This window comes from Grammomys surdaster, unplaced genomic scaffold (assembly GCF_004785775.1).
Source record: "Grammomys surdaster isolate TR1022 unplaced genomic scaffold, NIH_TR_1.0 126048, whole genome shotgun sequence".
Taxonomy (NCBI): Eukaryota; Metazoa; Chordata; class Mammalia; order Rodentia; family Muridae; genus Grammomys; species Grammomys surdaster.
The window spans coordinates 777,678-794,808 of record NW_021620860.1 but is presented as its reverse complement, the minus strand read 5'-3'; the positions used below and the strand labels follow the sequence as shown (position 1 = coordinate 794,808).

The 17,131-nt window shown below is 43.1% G+C and overlaps 1 protein-coding gene across 1 annotated transcript in view; it reads right to left on the bottom strand.

Annotated features, from left to right (window-relative positions):
• Positions 1-9,806: 9,806 nt before the first annotated feature.
• The window catches only part of Top2a (DNA topoisomerase II alpha), a 29,666-nt gene continuing 22,341 nt past the window's right edge, over positions 9,807-17,131 (bottom strand). The window contains exons 25-35 of the mRNA XM_028755022.1: positions 16,680-16,771; positions 16,296-16,454; positions 16,088-16,171; positions 14,549-14,731; positions 13,483-13,573; positions 12,123-12,281; positions 11,600-11,723; positions 11,415-11,458; positions 10,951-11,085; positions 10,263-10,459; positions 9,807-9,976 (exon numbers count right to left, since the gene is read on the bottom strand). Of these exons, the coding sequence (XP_028610855.1) occupies positions 9,845-9,976; positions 10,263-10,459; positions 10,951-11,085; positions 11,415-11,458; positions 11,600-11,723; positions 12,123-12,281; positions 13,483-13,573; positions 14,549-14,731; positions 16,088-16,171; positions 16,296-16,454; positions 16,680-16,771 (1,400 nt within the window). The 3' untranslated portion in view covers positions 9,807-9,844. The remainder of the gene's footprint in view (positions 9,977-10,262; positions 10,460-10,950; positions 11,086-11,414; positions 11,459-11,599; positions 11,724-12,122; positions 12,282-13,482; positions 13,574-14,548; positions 14,732-16,087; positions 16,172-16,295; positions 16,455-16,679; positions 16,772-17,131) is intronic.

Sequence of the window (17,131 nt, the reverse complement as noted above, 5' to 3'; positions counted from 1 at the left end):
GCAATGGTCCCAGCCCCACCCCCATTGCTCCTGCTTCGTCAGGCTGGAAAAAGCCCACCAGACTCCACCCCACCCGAGCCCACCCTACCCCACCCTGTGTGGCTCTGCAGGGAGTGGGAGTGTGCCACAGGGATGGAGAGCCACTGTCACTCTGCCCTGTCCCCCACCTAGCTCCCGATGCCAGAGGAGACTCTACAATCTCCAGGACCCAGTCCCCTTCCCAGATAGCAGTGGGCAGCCTGGGAGGTGTTGCTGACAATACCCAGAGCTGGTGGCATCGGCCCTTCTTGGCCCTGCTTGAAGAAGGGCTGGGCTGAGAGGGTCCTCCCCTGTTTGTCTGTGTCCCAGACACCTCAGTCTGGCTTTGGAGCCATAGCCCTGCATCAGTCACACGTGGATACAAGCAGGGGCATGGACGTGTTCATATCTAATAAGTTCATAACAGTACCATAACTGATACGTGACAGCATTTTTGAAAATGAAACAAATAAGCCAAAAAAAAAAAAAAACAGAAAACCAACAAAAACCCAAGGCTATATGCAATCATTCCCGGCCTGCTCGGTGCAATTGCTGTATTTGAACTTAATTCCTACTTTCTTATCTGTACTGATCATTTGATATTTTATTTGCCTGTTCAGCTAAGTGTATAAGTGCCATTACTGGTGGGACTTTGGGTGCTTCCTTCCATGTCACCCCCGGCCCCTAGAACACTTAGAGCCATGGGTGGATAAAGGGCAATGAGTGGGAGGGTGCCATGGTCAGTGTGTCCCAATCCCCTGTCCGTTGCTCTCCTGGTCTCCTGGCCTTCTGTCCAGTAAGTGTCTCATTCAGTATGTGATTACTATGCAAAATGTAAGGCCTGGGAGGAAGGGCCAACTCCCAAGGGGGTCAGGGGCCTGGGTGGGGAAGCGGAGGAAGTTCTCCAGCATTTCTGGTCCTTCTGTAGCCACTTTCGAACGTACAGAGCTCCAGGGTGTAGGCATAATGTTACTTGTATACTCTGTGAAGATTATCCTTATTATTCAAATGCCGATTTCTCTGCCTCCTTGTCTGATTGCAATCTGGACATGGTGTTGTAATGCTTATTCTAAGAATCTCCTACCTCCATGTTGTGTAAGCATTGCTCCCCATTCTCTGATTTGTCAATGAGAGCTGATCAGCCAATAGGACTGGACTTCCTCCTAGCCAGAGAGGAGGGAAGGAAAAGTAAGTGGGGATTGGACACAGGGAGAGACACTGAGAGAACACTGGAGCCCAGAGATCCAGATCAGTACTAAAATGCAAGTCTCACCGGGATTCTGGCTGGGAGGTCACCAGATTAGTTTACAGGATTAAAATGGAGTAATACTGCTCAGTTGTTGTGCCCTTAAAGCTTGTTAAGTAAATATAACAATCTAGTCTCAAATATTTGGCAGCTAGCTGAGAAAACTCCAACAAACACTTATTTAAAAGCCACTAACACCTGAGCCTTTGAACCTTTTCCACGGTCTTATGTCCCCCCTCATCCCAGGACATCTCACGACTGCAAGGCCTTGGCGTCTCTACTCTTGTGTGCTGCAGTTCTTACAGTTAGAAGCGATCGATCGCCTTCTGCTTGGATACCCACTTTGGCTCTGGAATTCTTTACTATTTAGTTTGGCCATAGCGGCAAGAGTACCAGCCAGTGGGTTAATTAACCGAGAGGACAGTGTCTTCCTCACAAAGGATGTCGGAGGGCTGCACTGTCATGCAGTAGACACCGTGGGGTCATTGTCTAAGCCCTGCTCTACGTGATGTCTCTTGAGAGTTCAAGATCCAAACTCGGGTGGTCAGGAGCTTGTGTAGCAAGTACCTCTGAGACATCTTGCTGACTGACTCTCTTGAAAACGTTTGTTTTTATATTTATAGATTTGTGTGTGTGTTTACATGTATGTGTGTGCGCGTGTGTGTATGTGTGTGTGTGTGCATGTGTGTGTGCACACGCACGTGTGTGTGTGTGTGTGTGTGTGTTGGGATCAGGCCATCAGGCTGAGCCATCTCACTTCCTATGCTCTATCTTTTAAAAATTTATTAATTTTTTCTTCTTGGTTTTTTTTTTTTTTTGAGACAAGCTCTCTCTACATAGCCCTGACTGTCCTATAACTCACCATATAGAGCAGGCGGGGCTTGAACTAGCAGAGCTCCTCCTGCATCGGCCTCCCAAGTGCTGGGATTAAAGGTGTGTGCTACTATGTCCAGCTCATTTTGTGAGCCTGGGCTGCTCTTGAACTCATGACAGTTTTCCTTCAGGGTCAAGTGGCACTGGTTGTGTGTGTTGTTATTAGGGTTTGAGTTTAGGGACTTGTAGATACTGTGGGAACACTCTGCCAGTGACCTGTATCCAGCTTGAGCTTGACTCTTCAAGAAGCATCTTTTGGGGCTGGAGAGACAGCTCATTGATTGAGAGAACTTACAGAGGACACAGGTTTGGTTCCCAGCACCCACATGGCAGCTCACACCATTTGTAACCCCAGTTCCAGGGATCCAAGATCGATCACTTTTTGTCCCCAGGCACCAAGTACATATGTGGTGTACATACATACACGCAGGTTAAATACTCATAAACTTAAAATTTAAAGACAATCCTTTTTTTTTAAATGTTTATTTATTTTTATTTATTATATGTAAGTATACTGTAGCTGTCTTCAGACACCCATATGAGGGCATCAGATCTCATTGCAGATGGTTGTGAGCCACCATGTGGTTTCTGGGATTTGAACTCATGACCTCTAGGAGAGCAGTCAGTGCTCTTAACCACTGAGCCATCTCACCAGCCCTAAAGACAATCCTAAAAAAAAAAAAAAAAAAAAAAAAAAAAAAACACCATATTTTAAAGTCCCTCTCTCCAGAGCTCAGGATAGCTGGTGTTTGTGGGACATAGGCAGCAAGGTGGGAGTACGAATTGGTAATTCCTATACTTTGGATGTTGAAACAGGAGGCAAGTTCAAGGCTATCTTGGAGACTGGGCTTCCTTTCCTCCAGCTAAAAGAACATTTTCTGGTACGTCTTTTGATTTGAGGATATACCGGTGAAACCTGAGGTGAGTGAGTGCGGCATTTTACACCCAAGAAGCACATCTGATTTTCGAGGGAAAATGTAAGAGGGAATGTAAATGAGCCTTGTGTTTAGAAAGACAGCTCTTCAGTTTATAAAGTTAAACATGGGACCCACTGCCACGAATTCCACCCATGGTAAAAAGAAAAAAAACAATGTGAAATGGGTATGTTCTACACAATTCACAACAGCTTTACTCATAATAGGGCCCCACCTGGAAACAATCCAAATATCCATCAACAGATGAATGGATAAACAAACTCGTACAATGGAATATTACTCAGCAATAATAGAAAAGTTTTTTTTTTGGTCTGTTTTGAGAAAGGAACTACTGACATATGCAATATAGGTAATTTTAAATTTTATTTAACATTTTTTATTTTAAAGGCTTTGCATTCATCACTATGTTTGTTTCTTCATATATATGTATGAATATATATATACACATACAAACACACATACATATATACACATATATATATGTACACACACACACATATTTCCTGGCACTTGCTATATAGATCAGGCTGGCCTCAAACTCAAAGATCCACCTGCCTCTGCTCCCCACGTGCTGGGGTTAAAGGTCTGTGTTACCCTGCCTGGCTTTATTTTGTATTTTAGTTTTATGTAGATGGGTGCTTGGCCTGCATGTATGTCTTTGTGCCACATGAGAACTGGCCTCTGAAGAGGTGACAGAAAGTATAAGATCCCTGGGAACTGGAGTTACAGATAGATTTGAACTACCATGTAGGTGCTGCAAGTTGAATCCTGGTCCTTTGCAAGAGCAACAAGTACTCCTACCCACTAAGCCTTCTCTCCAGCTCCCTAACGCTTTTTTTTAAAAAAAATATTTATTTATTTATTTTATTGATGAGTACACTGTAGCTGTCTTCAGACACACCAGAAGAGGGCATCCAATCTCATTACGGATGGTTGTGAGCCACCATGTGGTTGCTGGGATTTGAACTCAGGACCTCTGGAAGAGCAGTCAGTGCTCTTAACCACTGAGCCATCTCTCCAGCCCCCCAACGCTTATTTTTAAGAATCACTATTGTGGCGTAAGGATACATGCCCCATGGCAAATGTGGCGGTCAGAGGACATTTCTGTGGAGTCAGTTCTTTCCTTCCATCTTTATTTGGGTTTGGGGATCAAACTCTGGTTTTCAGGTTTGTGTGACAAGTTCCTTTACCCACTGAGCCATCCCCAGCCTAACAATATAAATAAAATGTAAGACATCATGCTAAATAAAAAAAGCTAAGCACAAAGACACTGGCGTTGTATTACTCCATTCCTGGGAGGAATGAAACAGGAACAAGTGATCTGTACGCGTGGACAGCAGATCCATGATTGGCCCAGAGATTGTCTGAAGAAGCCAGTTAGAAATTTAGAGGTGATTCAAAGGCTTTCTAACAGCCTGATGCGGTGGCACCATGCCTGAGGTGGGAGAGATCAAGGCAAATCCAGGCTAAACAGGCGGAACACATCTCAACAAACAAGAAGACTTCAGTTTTCAGTTCCTAAGAACATGATCAGTTCCTAAGCCACCTCCCCAGCCCCCGAGTGCCATTTAAAGAAGTGTTTCCGAGCCCACAGTTCTGGGGTGTACTTAACACTCTTCTTCCCTCTCCCCCCGCAAACAAAACAACAACAAAAAGCTATTATTTTTATGTGTATGGGTGTTTTGCCTACAGGAGTGTCTGTGCACCATGTGTGTGCAGTCCTGGTGGAAGCCAGAAGGCATCAGATCCCCTGGAACTGGAGTTACAAACTCTTGTTAGCAGCCATGTGATTGCTGGGGATTGAACCAGGGTCCTGTGGAAGACAAGTCAGTGCCCTTAACCACTGAGACGTCTCTCTGGCCTCAACATGCTGTATTCTTAAAGGGTTCCTAGGTGGCGCGTTGTGACTGCTGGTCTGAGGACCACACACTGAAATGAAGTTTTCCAGAATTAAATACATTATGTTGGGTGTGGTGCTTCGTGCTTGTATCCCAGCATTTGGGAGGCAGAGGCAAGAGGATCGGGGGTCAAGTTCAGCTTTGGCTTTTGAGCTGGAGTTTGGGAATCTGGAAAGAGGGAACCTTAACTGCCATACCCAAGTCTGTGAGTATTTTTTTTTTTTTAATTAATGATTGATATGGGAGGGTGCTACACACTATGGGTGGTGCCATCCCTGAGAAGGGAGTCTCGGTTGTATAAAAATGTAGCTGAATGTAGGTCTGAGAGCAGTCCAGTATAGCATTCCTCCACTGTCTCTGCTCGGATCCTGCCTCCAGGTTCCTGTCTTGTTCTTCCTTCAGTGATGGACATGACCAGGACCTGCAAGCTAAAGAAACACTTTCCTCTCCAAGTTGCCTTTTTTTTTTTTTTTTGGTCACTGGTGTTTATCCCAGAAATAGGAAGCAAACACCAGCTTGAGGATGTTCTTGTGTTATTAAGTATACAGGAAAAGAAAGATGTTTAGTGGCTATATAATACATTATAAATGAGAATGGAGGATGTACTGTTTAATTTTTTTTTTTCCCTGAGCCTTTGTCTTACTCTGTAGGTCAGGCTGGACTCAGAACTTGCAGAGATCCTCCGATCTTAGCAGTGCTAGGATTACAGGTGTGAGTCACCACATGTGCCTCAATTTCAGTAATCTCGTGGCTGGACATCAATGCTGTTTCCCACCTGTGTAAATAATGCTTTAATGTATATGTTTTGTTTGTGAGATGGACAGCTCACAAATTGTCCAGTCTGGCCTTGAACTTGAGTTAGATGCTCAACTCGATGACTGGTTCTGGATGGTTTTGTTTTTTTTGTTTTTTTGGTTTTATTTTGGTTTTTCAAGACAGGGTTTCTCTGTATAGCCCTGGCTGTCCTGGAACTCACTCTGTAGACCAGGCTGGCCTCGAACTCAGAAATCCGCCTGCCTCTGCCTCCCAAGTGCTGGGATTAAAGGCGTGTGACATCACCGCCTGGCTGGATGTATTTTTTAAATTTTTTTCATTACTTTTAATTATGTTTCTGTGTTGAGGAGTGTGTGTACATGTGAGGGCAGATACCCTAGGAGACCAGAGGTATTGGACCCCCTGGAGCTGGAATTACAGGTGCTTGGAAACCATCTGATGCTGATATAACTGAACAGGTTCTCTGTAAGACAGGTTTAAGCTCTTAAATGCTGTCTCTCCAGCTCTGTTGAGATGGGCTAGACTCTTAGCCAGCCTCTTGGCACTACTGAAGAAGTGCTGGGATCACAGGCATGCACCACCACACCCAGCCCCGGTTCAAACAACTTACCAAAGTGGAATCATGGAGAAAGCTTTCGACGTCGATAGGTATGAACGGCTCATTCATCACTAGTTTAGTTTGGTGTGTATGTTGTATGTGTGTGTCTGTGTTTGCGTGGGCACATTCACCTGTATAGAGGCCCGAAGTCAACGGTGGGTGAGCTTATCATTCTCCAGCCTGGCTTTTGAGACTCTCTACTGAACCTGGAGCTCAGCTGCAGCCAGACTGGCTGGCCAGTGAGCTCCCTGGCTAGTCATGTCTCTCCCCAGCGCTGAGGTCATGGAGAGGGCTGTAATCCTAACTCAGCATGTATCTGCCCACTGAGCTGTTTCCTCAGTCCCTTAATACAGACTTTGAATCCCTTTTCTCAATAACTGTTTATAATAAATATCTATGGAATGCTTCATACATATAGGAAACAACCAAATTTTCTAAAAAGAGTCTGTAACTATCAAGTTTTTAGTGGTAGGTTTTCTTTTTAAAAAATGCCCTTGAGGGCTAGAGAGATGGCTCAGCAGTTAAGAGTACTGACTGCTCTTCCAGAGGTCCTGAGTTCAAATCCCAGCAACCACATGGTGGCTCACAACCATCCGTAATGAGATTGGATGCCCTCTTCTGGTGTGTCTGAAGACAGCTACAGTGTACTCATCAATACAATAAATAAATAAATAAATAAATAAATAAATAAATATTTTTAAAAAATGCCCTTGAGGCGGGCGGTGGTGGCACACGCCTTTAATCCCAGCAGAGGGATTAAAAGCAGAGGCAGGCAGATCTCTGAGTTCGAGGCCAGCCTGGTCTACAGAGTGAGTTCCAGGACAGCCAGGGCTACACAGAGAAACCCTGTCTCAAAACAAAACAAACAAACAAAAAAAGTCCTTGAATGTTAGCAACCTGAGGAAGAGTGAATAGTCAAGCCACTAACTTCTCTAGTGAGAAGCACTTGACCAGCCAGAGCAAGCCTTTTTTGATTTTTCTTTTGTGAATTTGTGGTTTTCGCTCACCAGACTGGGTTTCCTTGCTCGAAGCTGCTGCTTTCCACTCAGCAAGGTCCAACATGTCAACAGGTAGAACTGTGCTTAGCGAGCATTTACCATGATTGTTCCTGTTGTTTGATCCTATGTCCCTGGCTGACGGACATTTAGATAATGTAATCACTTTGATATTGAAACTCTAGCAAATATCTTTGTATGTAGCTGTGTGGTACTGATAGATTCACGTGCTGTTCTTAACATTTTTACGTGTCAGTGTTTTATCTGAATGTATGTCTGTGGCTGAGGAGGCCAGGGGTCAGGTTCCCTGGAACTGGAGTTACAGATGGTTGTGAACCTCCACATGGGCATGGGGAAGTGAGCCTGGCTCCTGTTAACCACTGAGAATATCCTCAGCGCTCCCCTTACAAAGAAAAAAAATGTGTTTATCTATTTGTGTGTTGGGGGAGGGAAAGAGGGCATTTGCCTGTGGAAGCCAGAGGACAACTTGTGGGTGTCAGTCTCTCTCTCTCTCCCCCCCCACCCCCTCCCCCGTGGGTCCTGGAGCTCTAACTCAGGCGTCAGGATTGGCTGACCTTTAACCGGGGAGCCATCTCAGCCCACTAGAAACACATTTTCTAATCTTTGACATTTAAATATTTGGTCTTGGGTAGGTGGTAGCTTTGGTACAATATTCAGAATATACACCAGGCTCCAGACTTGAAACCTAGCATAAAAAATAAGACTTTTATTTGGGCTGAATTTTGTGTAATATATTAAGAAAGGAATTGGCTTCACTATTTTATCTACAGTGATTAAGCAGTTCCTCCAATACTTTACTGATTCCATCAAGCAGTTGACTAAGCTATCAAAATGGCTAAAGTAGACATCCTTTTAAAGATATGTGCTTTTTTTTTTTTTTTGAGTCTCATGTATCCCAAGGTGGTCTAGCACATGACTTTAATCCCAGCACTTGGGACCCAGAGGCTGGTGGAAGTTGAGTTTGAGGCTAACCTGGTCTACAGTACTAGTTCCAGGATAGGTAGGATTACACAGAGAAACCCTGTCTTGAAAACACACACATACACACACACACAGCCCAAACTTAGAGGAGAATATGGCCTTGAACTCCTGAACCTGTTGCTTCTCCTTCTCTCGTGCTGGGATTACAGGTGGATGCTACCATACCATTGTCTATGCAGTGCTGGGGACTGAATCCAGGGACTCATGCACACTTAGAACGCTACCAATGGGTCTACAGTCCTAGTATGATACAACTCCCTGAATATAGAGGACACGGACACTTCAGCAGCCATGTATAAGATTCTAAGTAAAGGGCTGGAGAGATGGCTCAGCAGTTAAGAGCACTGACTGCTCTTCCAGAGGTCCTGAGTTCAATTCCCAGCACCACATGGTGGCTCACAACCATCTGTAATGGGATCCGATGCCCACTTCTGGTGTGGCTGAAGACAGTGACAGTGTACTCATATACATGAAATGAATAAATAAATCTTAAAAAAAAAAAAAGATTCTAAGTAAAACTGGACCCATCTAGGTCACAGTGCCTTTCTTTTGGATATTTCACTGCCAAAGGCCGACTGTCTTAGTTAGCAGAATATGGCTGTAATAAGTCTTGACTGTAGGAGACGATGTAAGATGGGTTAAAAAGAAGAAATGGATGGCTTGCAATGTTTAGAACATTTATTAAAGTATAAAATAGTCGGAATTAAGTTGAATAGACAGACATATTAAATATTTACAAAAGACATTGATAACAGCACTTCAGTAACAGACAATAGCACAGAAGGTCTCGGTGTTCACAAGTTGGAATTGTGGAGATCTGCAATGGATCACACTTGCTGGCTGGGCGTGGACATGTAACGTGAGCAGTCCTGCCTCCTCCCAGGAAGGGAGGCTTTCCCGAGGAAATTCAGGACTTCACACAACTGGCCTAATTTTCTGCACCTTGCTGCTTGTGCTGAGTCATAAAGACACAGTCAAGGTGACTTTCTCCAGCCTCTGATGATGTCCAAAGGTTGTAAGAAATTTCTCATGGCTTAAACAAAAATTCATCACGTATCTGCACTAGAACTAACCAGTTCTATATGACCAAATTCTAACTATAAAGTTGAAAACAAGGACCACGTTATCCCACAGTTAGTGGGCACAGGAAAGGAGGCAGAAGTGCTTTTGAAAACATTTCCACTTTAGTTTAATAGATGATTGATAAATACTATTGTGCTTAAGTGAGCATATATTTCTGTGGAATCCAAAAAAATTTCAAGCCAGAGTTTTAGAGACCAAAGAAAACAGATATAAAACAGACAAATCAGAGAAGAAACCGATGTCCATGAAACTGTCACTTCTGACAGTATGCTGAGAACAAAGCTGAGGGCCACATGAGCCCTCTCACTTGGATACTCTTTAAAAAAAAAAAAAAAGGGTCTTCCCCAAATTAAATTCAGAGGAAGAACTTTAAAACTAGCCTGGCTCAGTAAAACCATTCCTAAAACAATGTCTCTCACACCTCAGAAGAGGTCGTCCTCGTCATCCGACTCCTCCAGGTACTTAATTGTCTTCCTTACTCGTCCAGATTTTGCTCGAGGAGCCTCGGTGGCTTCTAAGTCCACATGGAAATCCTGCTCCTCTCCCTTGGGTTTCTAAAAAGAGAAAATCCACATAATTTACATACTGTTAATGCAAAGGGGTAGTTCCATATGGCTCCAGAGTTCTCTCCACTTTCTTCTAAGTAGTAAGAGAAAGGTCCAAAGCAAGTGTTCCATAGACTGACAGATTAAACTCTCCTACAGTGAAATTACACATGGTGCAAAGGAATGAATTCTGAAGTTTAAATTTACTACCTTAAAAATATTCAAAATTAAGAGCAAAACCTAAGTTGGATGTTTCAAAGTATGTAGAGCACATGAGGTAAGCAGTGATAAATACCTTCCTCGTGGCACCTTTAGAAATTGCTTTCTCAAAATCAGAATCAGAGCTATCAGTAGATGGCTTCCTTTTGCGACTGTTCTTGGCTTTGGCAGGGGCAGGCTTTTCAGGGACGTGAGCACTCAAGGCTGAGTCTGATTTGGTTCCTTTTGGTGCAGCTCTCTTCTTGGTACCAGCAGTGGAGATTAAAGACTGACCTGTAAGTCAGCATGGGTATTAGTCATCATCTTCTCTGGTGAGTTTTCTCACTGTGAGCTCTGTTTCCCTGCCCCAGTGCTGTAATTACAGTCACATACCACTACGCCTGGTTTATGCTGTGCTGGAGAACCATCCCAAGTCTTCAGAGACTCTAGGCCAGCAATCTACCAACCAAGACCCATGCCTTGACTTCTAAGTTATCTTATCTGGATTACTTCCAGCAGCGCATACACGATTTCCTTATTCACAGAAATGAGCTAGAGAATGTCTGAAACCTAAGTAACGTGCTGACTTTAAACTCTGCTCCTATCCACCGAGCTGTCCCTCCAGCACCCACTAGTTTTTTGTATTTTATTTTAAAATAAAGATGTAAAAGATACCACTCTCATTTGGATGTTTTACTTCATGATCTACAGACATTTTTCAGAATAAAAACTTAAGATTGACTTGGAAAAGTCAGTCAGTCAGTCCTAGTGATTTCCAGGCTTACTTTTGGTTGCTGTCTTCTTCACTCCCACAGTCCGTTTGGAGGCTGGCTTTAAGTGTTCAGTGTCAGCTGGGAAGTCAGCAGCAGGAGCACCTGGGGAAGCTGGCACACTGTCCTTAACATCACTTTCAAGATCAACTACATCAAACAGAAAGGAAAACGGTCGGTCATGATAGCAATCTAAAGATTCCACTGCTGCTCTGTCCCTGATATGCATTCCCATTGTAACTTTCTCGACTATTTTAAATAATCTTAGAACTTAGTTGAATTTAAATTTTTTACTTTCTGGGGCACAGAGCTTTGCACAGGTTGGCTTTGAATTTGCAAACTTGCCTCTAAGTCCTGTGTGCTAAGGTTTCTGGGTTTATGCGGGTGCTGTGGGCTGAGCTCAGGTCCTCACACGTGTGTAGCACACCTGACTGACTGGGCATCTCCCAAGCACCTACTAACTTTATCTACATACATACCCGACATGGAGCTTTTCTGTGGCTTCAGTGCTTTTTTAGTATTTCTAAAAGAACAAAATAAAACCACTCAGACATCCCGTCGAACAACTCCACATGTGTAAAACATCAACAATAAATAAATCAATAAATAGACCAATGACTATCCAAATAGCCGCGACTGACTCTACAGTAGATAAAGTTCTTACTTTGGGGGGATTCTGGTCTTAGGTGGAGTGGCATCTAATGGGAGGAAATCTTCATCCTCATTCTTTTCATCCAAACCTGAGAAATCTTCATCAGAGTCTAAGTCCACTGTGAACTTGGCTTTTGCTGTTGAATACATACACGAATAAGCAAAGAGGATGCGGACATTAAGCACAGGCTAGTCACTCTGTGTGTGTGCATATTCTGATAGCACTCATTTGATTTTATGTATATGAGTGTTTTGCCTGCATGTATGTCTGTGTACTATATGGATGCCTGACTCCAGTGGAGGTCAGAAGAGAGAGAATTAGATCCCCAGGACTGGAGATACAGTTGGTAGTGAGCTGCCATGTGGGTGCTGGGAATGGAACCAAGGTAGTCTGGAAGAGCAACCAGTGCCTTTTTTTGGTGGTGTCTTCCTGTCTCTGCCTCCCAAGTGCTGGGATTAAAGGAATACACCACTACTGCCCAATGGCCACCCAAATCTTACAGCATGCTAGCATGGTCTTCTGTAGTTTTCCTTACCTGCAGCACTTCTTGTCTCTTTTACTCGTGGAGGGACGTCAAACTGACTTTCGTTACTGCTCATATCTGACTCAGAATCAGAGTCAGACCAGGGGTTTTTCTTTTTCCCTTTTTTGATAGGCTTAAATGGCAGTGTAGTTTGCTTCTTTGCCATGGTACCTAAAAGGGAGACAGGAATTTACTCTTTAGAAAAATTTTATATGATCACATTATTTGTGTTTGTGTGTGCACTGAGTGGAGGTCAGAGGACAGCTTAAGGGAGTTGGATCTCTCTCTCCCATATGGGTCAGCGGAATTAAATTCAGGTTTGTTAGTCTTAATGGCAAGGTCCTGTACACGCTAAGCCACTTCTCCACTGGACCAGAAACTAACTATATTGATATACTCTGGTTTCTTCATCATTACCTACATACTGTAATGGGACTGAAGGTACAAGCATGAGTAGAAATAGATGCATTTCCTGTTCCTATAGAGTATAGAGTTTGCTTATTTAATCCAACAAGTATATGATGTATTTATAGTAAATGTGACACAAATGTCTAAACATCAAAGTTCCCTGAGAAATAAATGTCTGAGCTGAGGTCTGGGGGTCACTAGGAATTTTTTGATTTTTTAATTTTATGTATATGAGTACACTGTAGCTGTCTTCAGACACACCGGAAGAGGGCATCAGATCCCATTACAGATGGCTGTGAGCCACCACGTGGTTGCTGGGGATTGAACTCAGGACCTCTGGAAGAGTAGTCAGTGCTCTTAACTGCTGAGCCATCTCTCCAGCCCCTCTAAGAGTTAATCCTTGCTCTTTCTGTCACCTATGTTTGCTCACAGATAGTAAAGGCAGTTTCAGGAGCTATAACACCTTAACAGTTACAAATGAATTTGCTCTCACACCTCTCTTCTGTAGGCTGTTGAAGCCAAGGAAAAACAGGCAGGATTTCCTGGAAAGGGGGTGGGAGCTATTTTAGATTCCAACTAAGGCATTAAAGTCACTAAATTTGTAACTATATTATATGAGTCTCTTCTTGTTTTGTTTTGTTTTGTGTTTTTCGAGACAGGGTTTCTCTGTATAGCCCTGGCTGTCCTGGAACTCACTCTGTAGACCAGGCTGGCCTCGAACTCAGAAATCCGCCTGTCTCTGCCTCCCAAGTGCTGGGATTAAAGGCGTGCGCCACCACCGCCCGGCATATGAGTCTCTTCTAAAACAAGTCAAACATCAAGGGCAACACAAGGTCAAAATATAATTCATGTGCCACCTTCCTTTACAGTACGTAGTTCAACTGTACAGAAACACTGACTGACTATGTAGACTATATTAACAACGTGACCGTGAGTTATATCATCCTGCCCAGCACTGCAGTACCTGCCGCTCTCTTCTGCTTCTTCTCTAACCGTTGCTGTAGGCTTCCTGGTTCCCCACCATCCTCAGCAGGTGTACCCTCTACGTTTTCACTCTAAAAGACAGCAACATGTAAGAAATAACAACACTCAGCAAGACAAAACCACTCACTTCTGTCTTATGATTTGGAATAATAAAGTCAAATATTCACGTACATAGGTAGACACAAATACAGTGTGAAAAAATATATTTCTCTTTGGGTTTTGGTTAAGCAATCTAAGCAATCTAAAATAAGCCAGCTTTTTTTTTTTTTTTTTTTTGTAAAGACTTATTTTATGTATACCAGTATACTATAGGTGTCTTCAGACACACCAGAAGAAGGAATCAGATACCATTACAGATGGCTGTGAGCCACCATGTAGTTGTTGGGAATTGAACTCAGGACCTCTGAAAGAGCAGTCAGTGCTCTTAACTGCTGAGCCATCTTTCCAGCGCAATAAGCCAGCTTTCAATCCCAGCACTTGGGGGTCAGAGTTCAAGACCAGTCTGGTCTATATAGTAAGCTCCAGGACAGCCAGAGCTATACAGTGAGACTCTGTCTGGAAACAAACCAAACCAAACAAAGAAAAGTCTTAATTAAAGAGCCAGAGAGATGACTCAGTGGTTAAGATCACTGGCTGCTCTTCCAGAGGACCAGGGTTCAGTCCCCAGCACCCATATATTAACAACTGTCTGTAACTCCAGTTCCAGGGGATCCAATGTCTTCTCGTTTCTGTGGACACTGAATGTGGTACAGACAAATATCCATAGAAATAAAATGTTAAGAGATTTAATTAAGGATTAAAAAAAATTAGATGCTTTAAGAGAGAAAGCTAGTTGATATAGGATTAATTTCAAACAATAGGGTTAGAAATTTAGATATAATTTTCTCCATTAAAAAATGGAAATTATACTTATTTATGGTCAGAGGTCAGTTCTCTTCTTTCATCATGTGGTCCAGGGACTGAAATCTGGTCATTCAAACCTGTACCTGAGCCATCTGACTGGTAATTTGTTTGATTTCTAAAGAGAAATTTGCTTAAAGTATTACCTTAATTTTCTTCCTAATTTTCTTCTCGGCCTCAGCTTTCATCTCCACAGTCACCTGGGGAATAACTCTCTTTCCTCGGGGAGAAGGCAAGACTTCAGACATCTGCGCTTTCTTCCCTTTTGCTTTCCCCCCCTTTCCAGAAAGTCCTACTTGCTCATCCTGTTTTTCCTTGGCTTCAACAACCTATGAAAGAAAGAAAAGAGTGAGAACAAATGTGTAATGGAGGAAACACAATACCTAAAAAGCAACACTTGAGCAAACTTTAGAATTTTACAACTTTAGGCAATTTGGTGATCAGCCTTAGTGAAGGTACAATATGAGCTTACTTTGAAAAGGCAGAATCAGAATGGAGTGCCTCTGTCTAATTTCTCACTTAATCTTTCTGAAACAGAGGGAGCTGTGCTATAAAGTAAACCGTACACATACATGTGTAATACCCAGAAACTAAGTGTTTTTAGGGCGTTTAAGCAACAAAGGACATTCTGAAACTAAGGGGCCACCCCTAAAAGTGAATTAACCCCAGCGCTTTCTTTTGTAAAAATATTAATTTTAGTTTATTTCTTACCATCATTTGCTTCATGCTATTATTTAATAATCCACGTTTTTCTTTTCTCTTTAAAAGCATATTACCATTACTAGATGGATGTGTGTACGTGGTCATGTGAAGTGGCTTCTCTCTACCTCTTACCTGGGCTCTGGGATTGAACTGTCATTGCCAGCCTGTACGGGCTGAGCCATCTTGACTGCTGCCCTCTCTGCTTGTGTTCGCGTGTTGTTCAGGATGGCCTCCAAGTCCCTGTGTGTACCATACCCTGCCTACTGTGTGGTTCCCCCTCCTCCCCAGACAGGTTCTCTGTGTAGCCCTGGCTATCCTCAAACTTACTCTGTACACTAGGCTGGATACAAGAGATCTGCCTGTGTCTCCCTCCTGAGTGCTGGGACTAAAGGTGTGTGCTACCCCAGCCAGGGTTGTTTTATGCTCACCCTGCCATATGCTGTTATTAGAAGTGCTAAGCATAGAGGGCAAAGGTTTATATGTATATGGGAAGTGCTCTATAATATTATATCCTAATCCCTGTTTTTTGACAGTCTTACTACGTATATAGTTTAGTTTGGTCTTGAAGTCACTAGGTAGCCCAGGCTCCTCAGACTTGTGATGGCTCTCTGCCTTAGTCTGCTGTCTTGTCTATGTGGCTACCACATGCAGTCTTTTCATTATTTTCTCATGTATTCTTTCTCTTCCTATATATTTTCTTTTATCAAACATGAACTTCTTTGATACAAAGATATGTCTTTGTGCTAGACAGGTGGCTCAGTGGTTAGAGCCCCTCCTGCTCTTGCCAAGCACGAGTTTGGGTCTTAGCACCCACCCTGGGTGACTCACAACTGCCTGAAACTAAAGCTCTGAGGCTGGCACCTTTGGTTTCTGTGGGCACCTGCACTTAGTCTCCCTCCCCCCACATACATAGTTATAAGTAGAATAAGAAAGGGCATGCTGCTAGGCTATAAATATTCATATAGGCATTATAAAATGCAAACCTCCAATTCTTCAATAAAAACAGCCAGGTCTTCCTTCCACAAATCCGAAGGACTCTTTTTCTTTAATGTGTTGAGCTCTTGTTCCTTCATAAGATTACCAAAAAATGGGTTTAGTGTGTATGTTCAAGGAGTGTTTTAAACAGAACACAATTACTTTTCCCCACCAGAACGACATTAACACCGCACATTCCTCCTGCCTGCAGCTTACCTTCTCGTCTCTTTGTCTGCACAGTTCATCCTTCTTCTCCTTGGTTAGATACCACAGGGGCATATCGAGAAGGTAGTTGAAGGTTGGGCCAGACTCTGCTGCAGAGTCGCTGGTGCTGGCTTCATTGTCACTTTCTTCATTTTCTTCTTCATCTGGGACCTAAAGAGTGAATTCAATGTGGACTATGAAATACAAACATACAGGTTCCTTCATTTTGTTCTTGTGACCTCTAGAAATGCAAGAAAATAAATTTTACATTTTTTAACTAGCTTTTCCCCCCATTTTCATTCTGTGTGGCGCTCTGCCTGCAGGAGGGTCATAGCAAGAGATAACTAAGTAGGATGAACACACAGCGCTCGCTCACACGTGGCAACGACAAACTACCTTTTGCTGAGCTTCCTTCCAGGCTTTCACAGGATCGGAATCGTAGCCTCTCTGAATCAGAACTTTGATTAATTCTTTTTTAGGTTTATTTTCTATTTTTAAAAAGAAAGAAAGAGATAAGCTTTGAGTAAGATTTAGAAAAACAACAAGGTATTTCTACAGTAAGTCAAAAGATTAAAACTGGAAAATCTGAGCCAGGTGGTGGCAGTACACACATTTAATCCCAGCACTCACTTAGGAGGCAGGGGGAGGCAGATCTCTGAGTTCGAGGCCAGCCTGGTCTACAGAGTGAGTTCCAGGACAGTCAGGGTACACAGAGAACCCTGTCATGAAAAACAAACCAACAATTCCCCTACCTCAACCCTCCTCCCTGCAAAAGGGGAAATTCAACTGTCTATATTTTACCTTTATTTTTGCCCAGATCAGACAAATTTTTGTAAGCCAGTAAAATT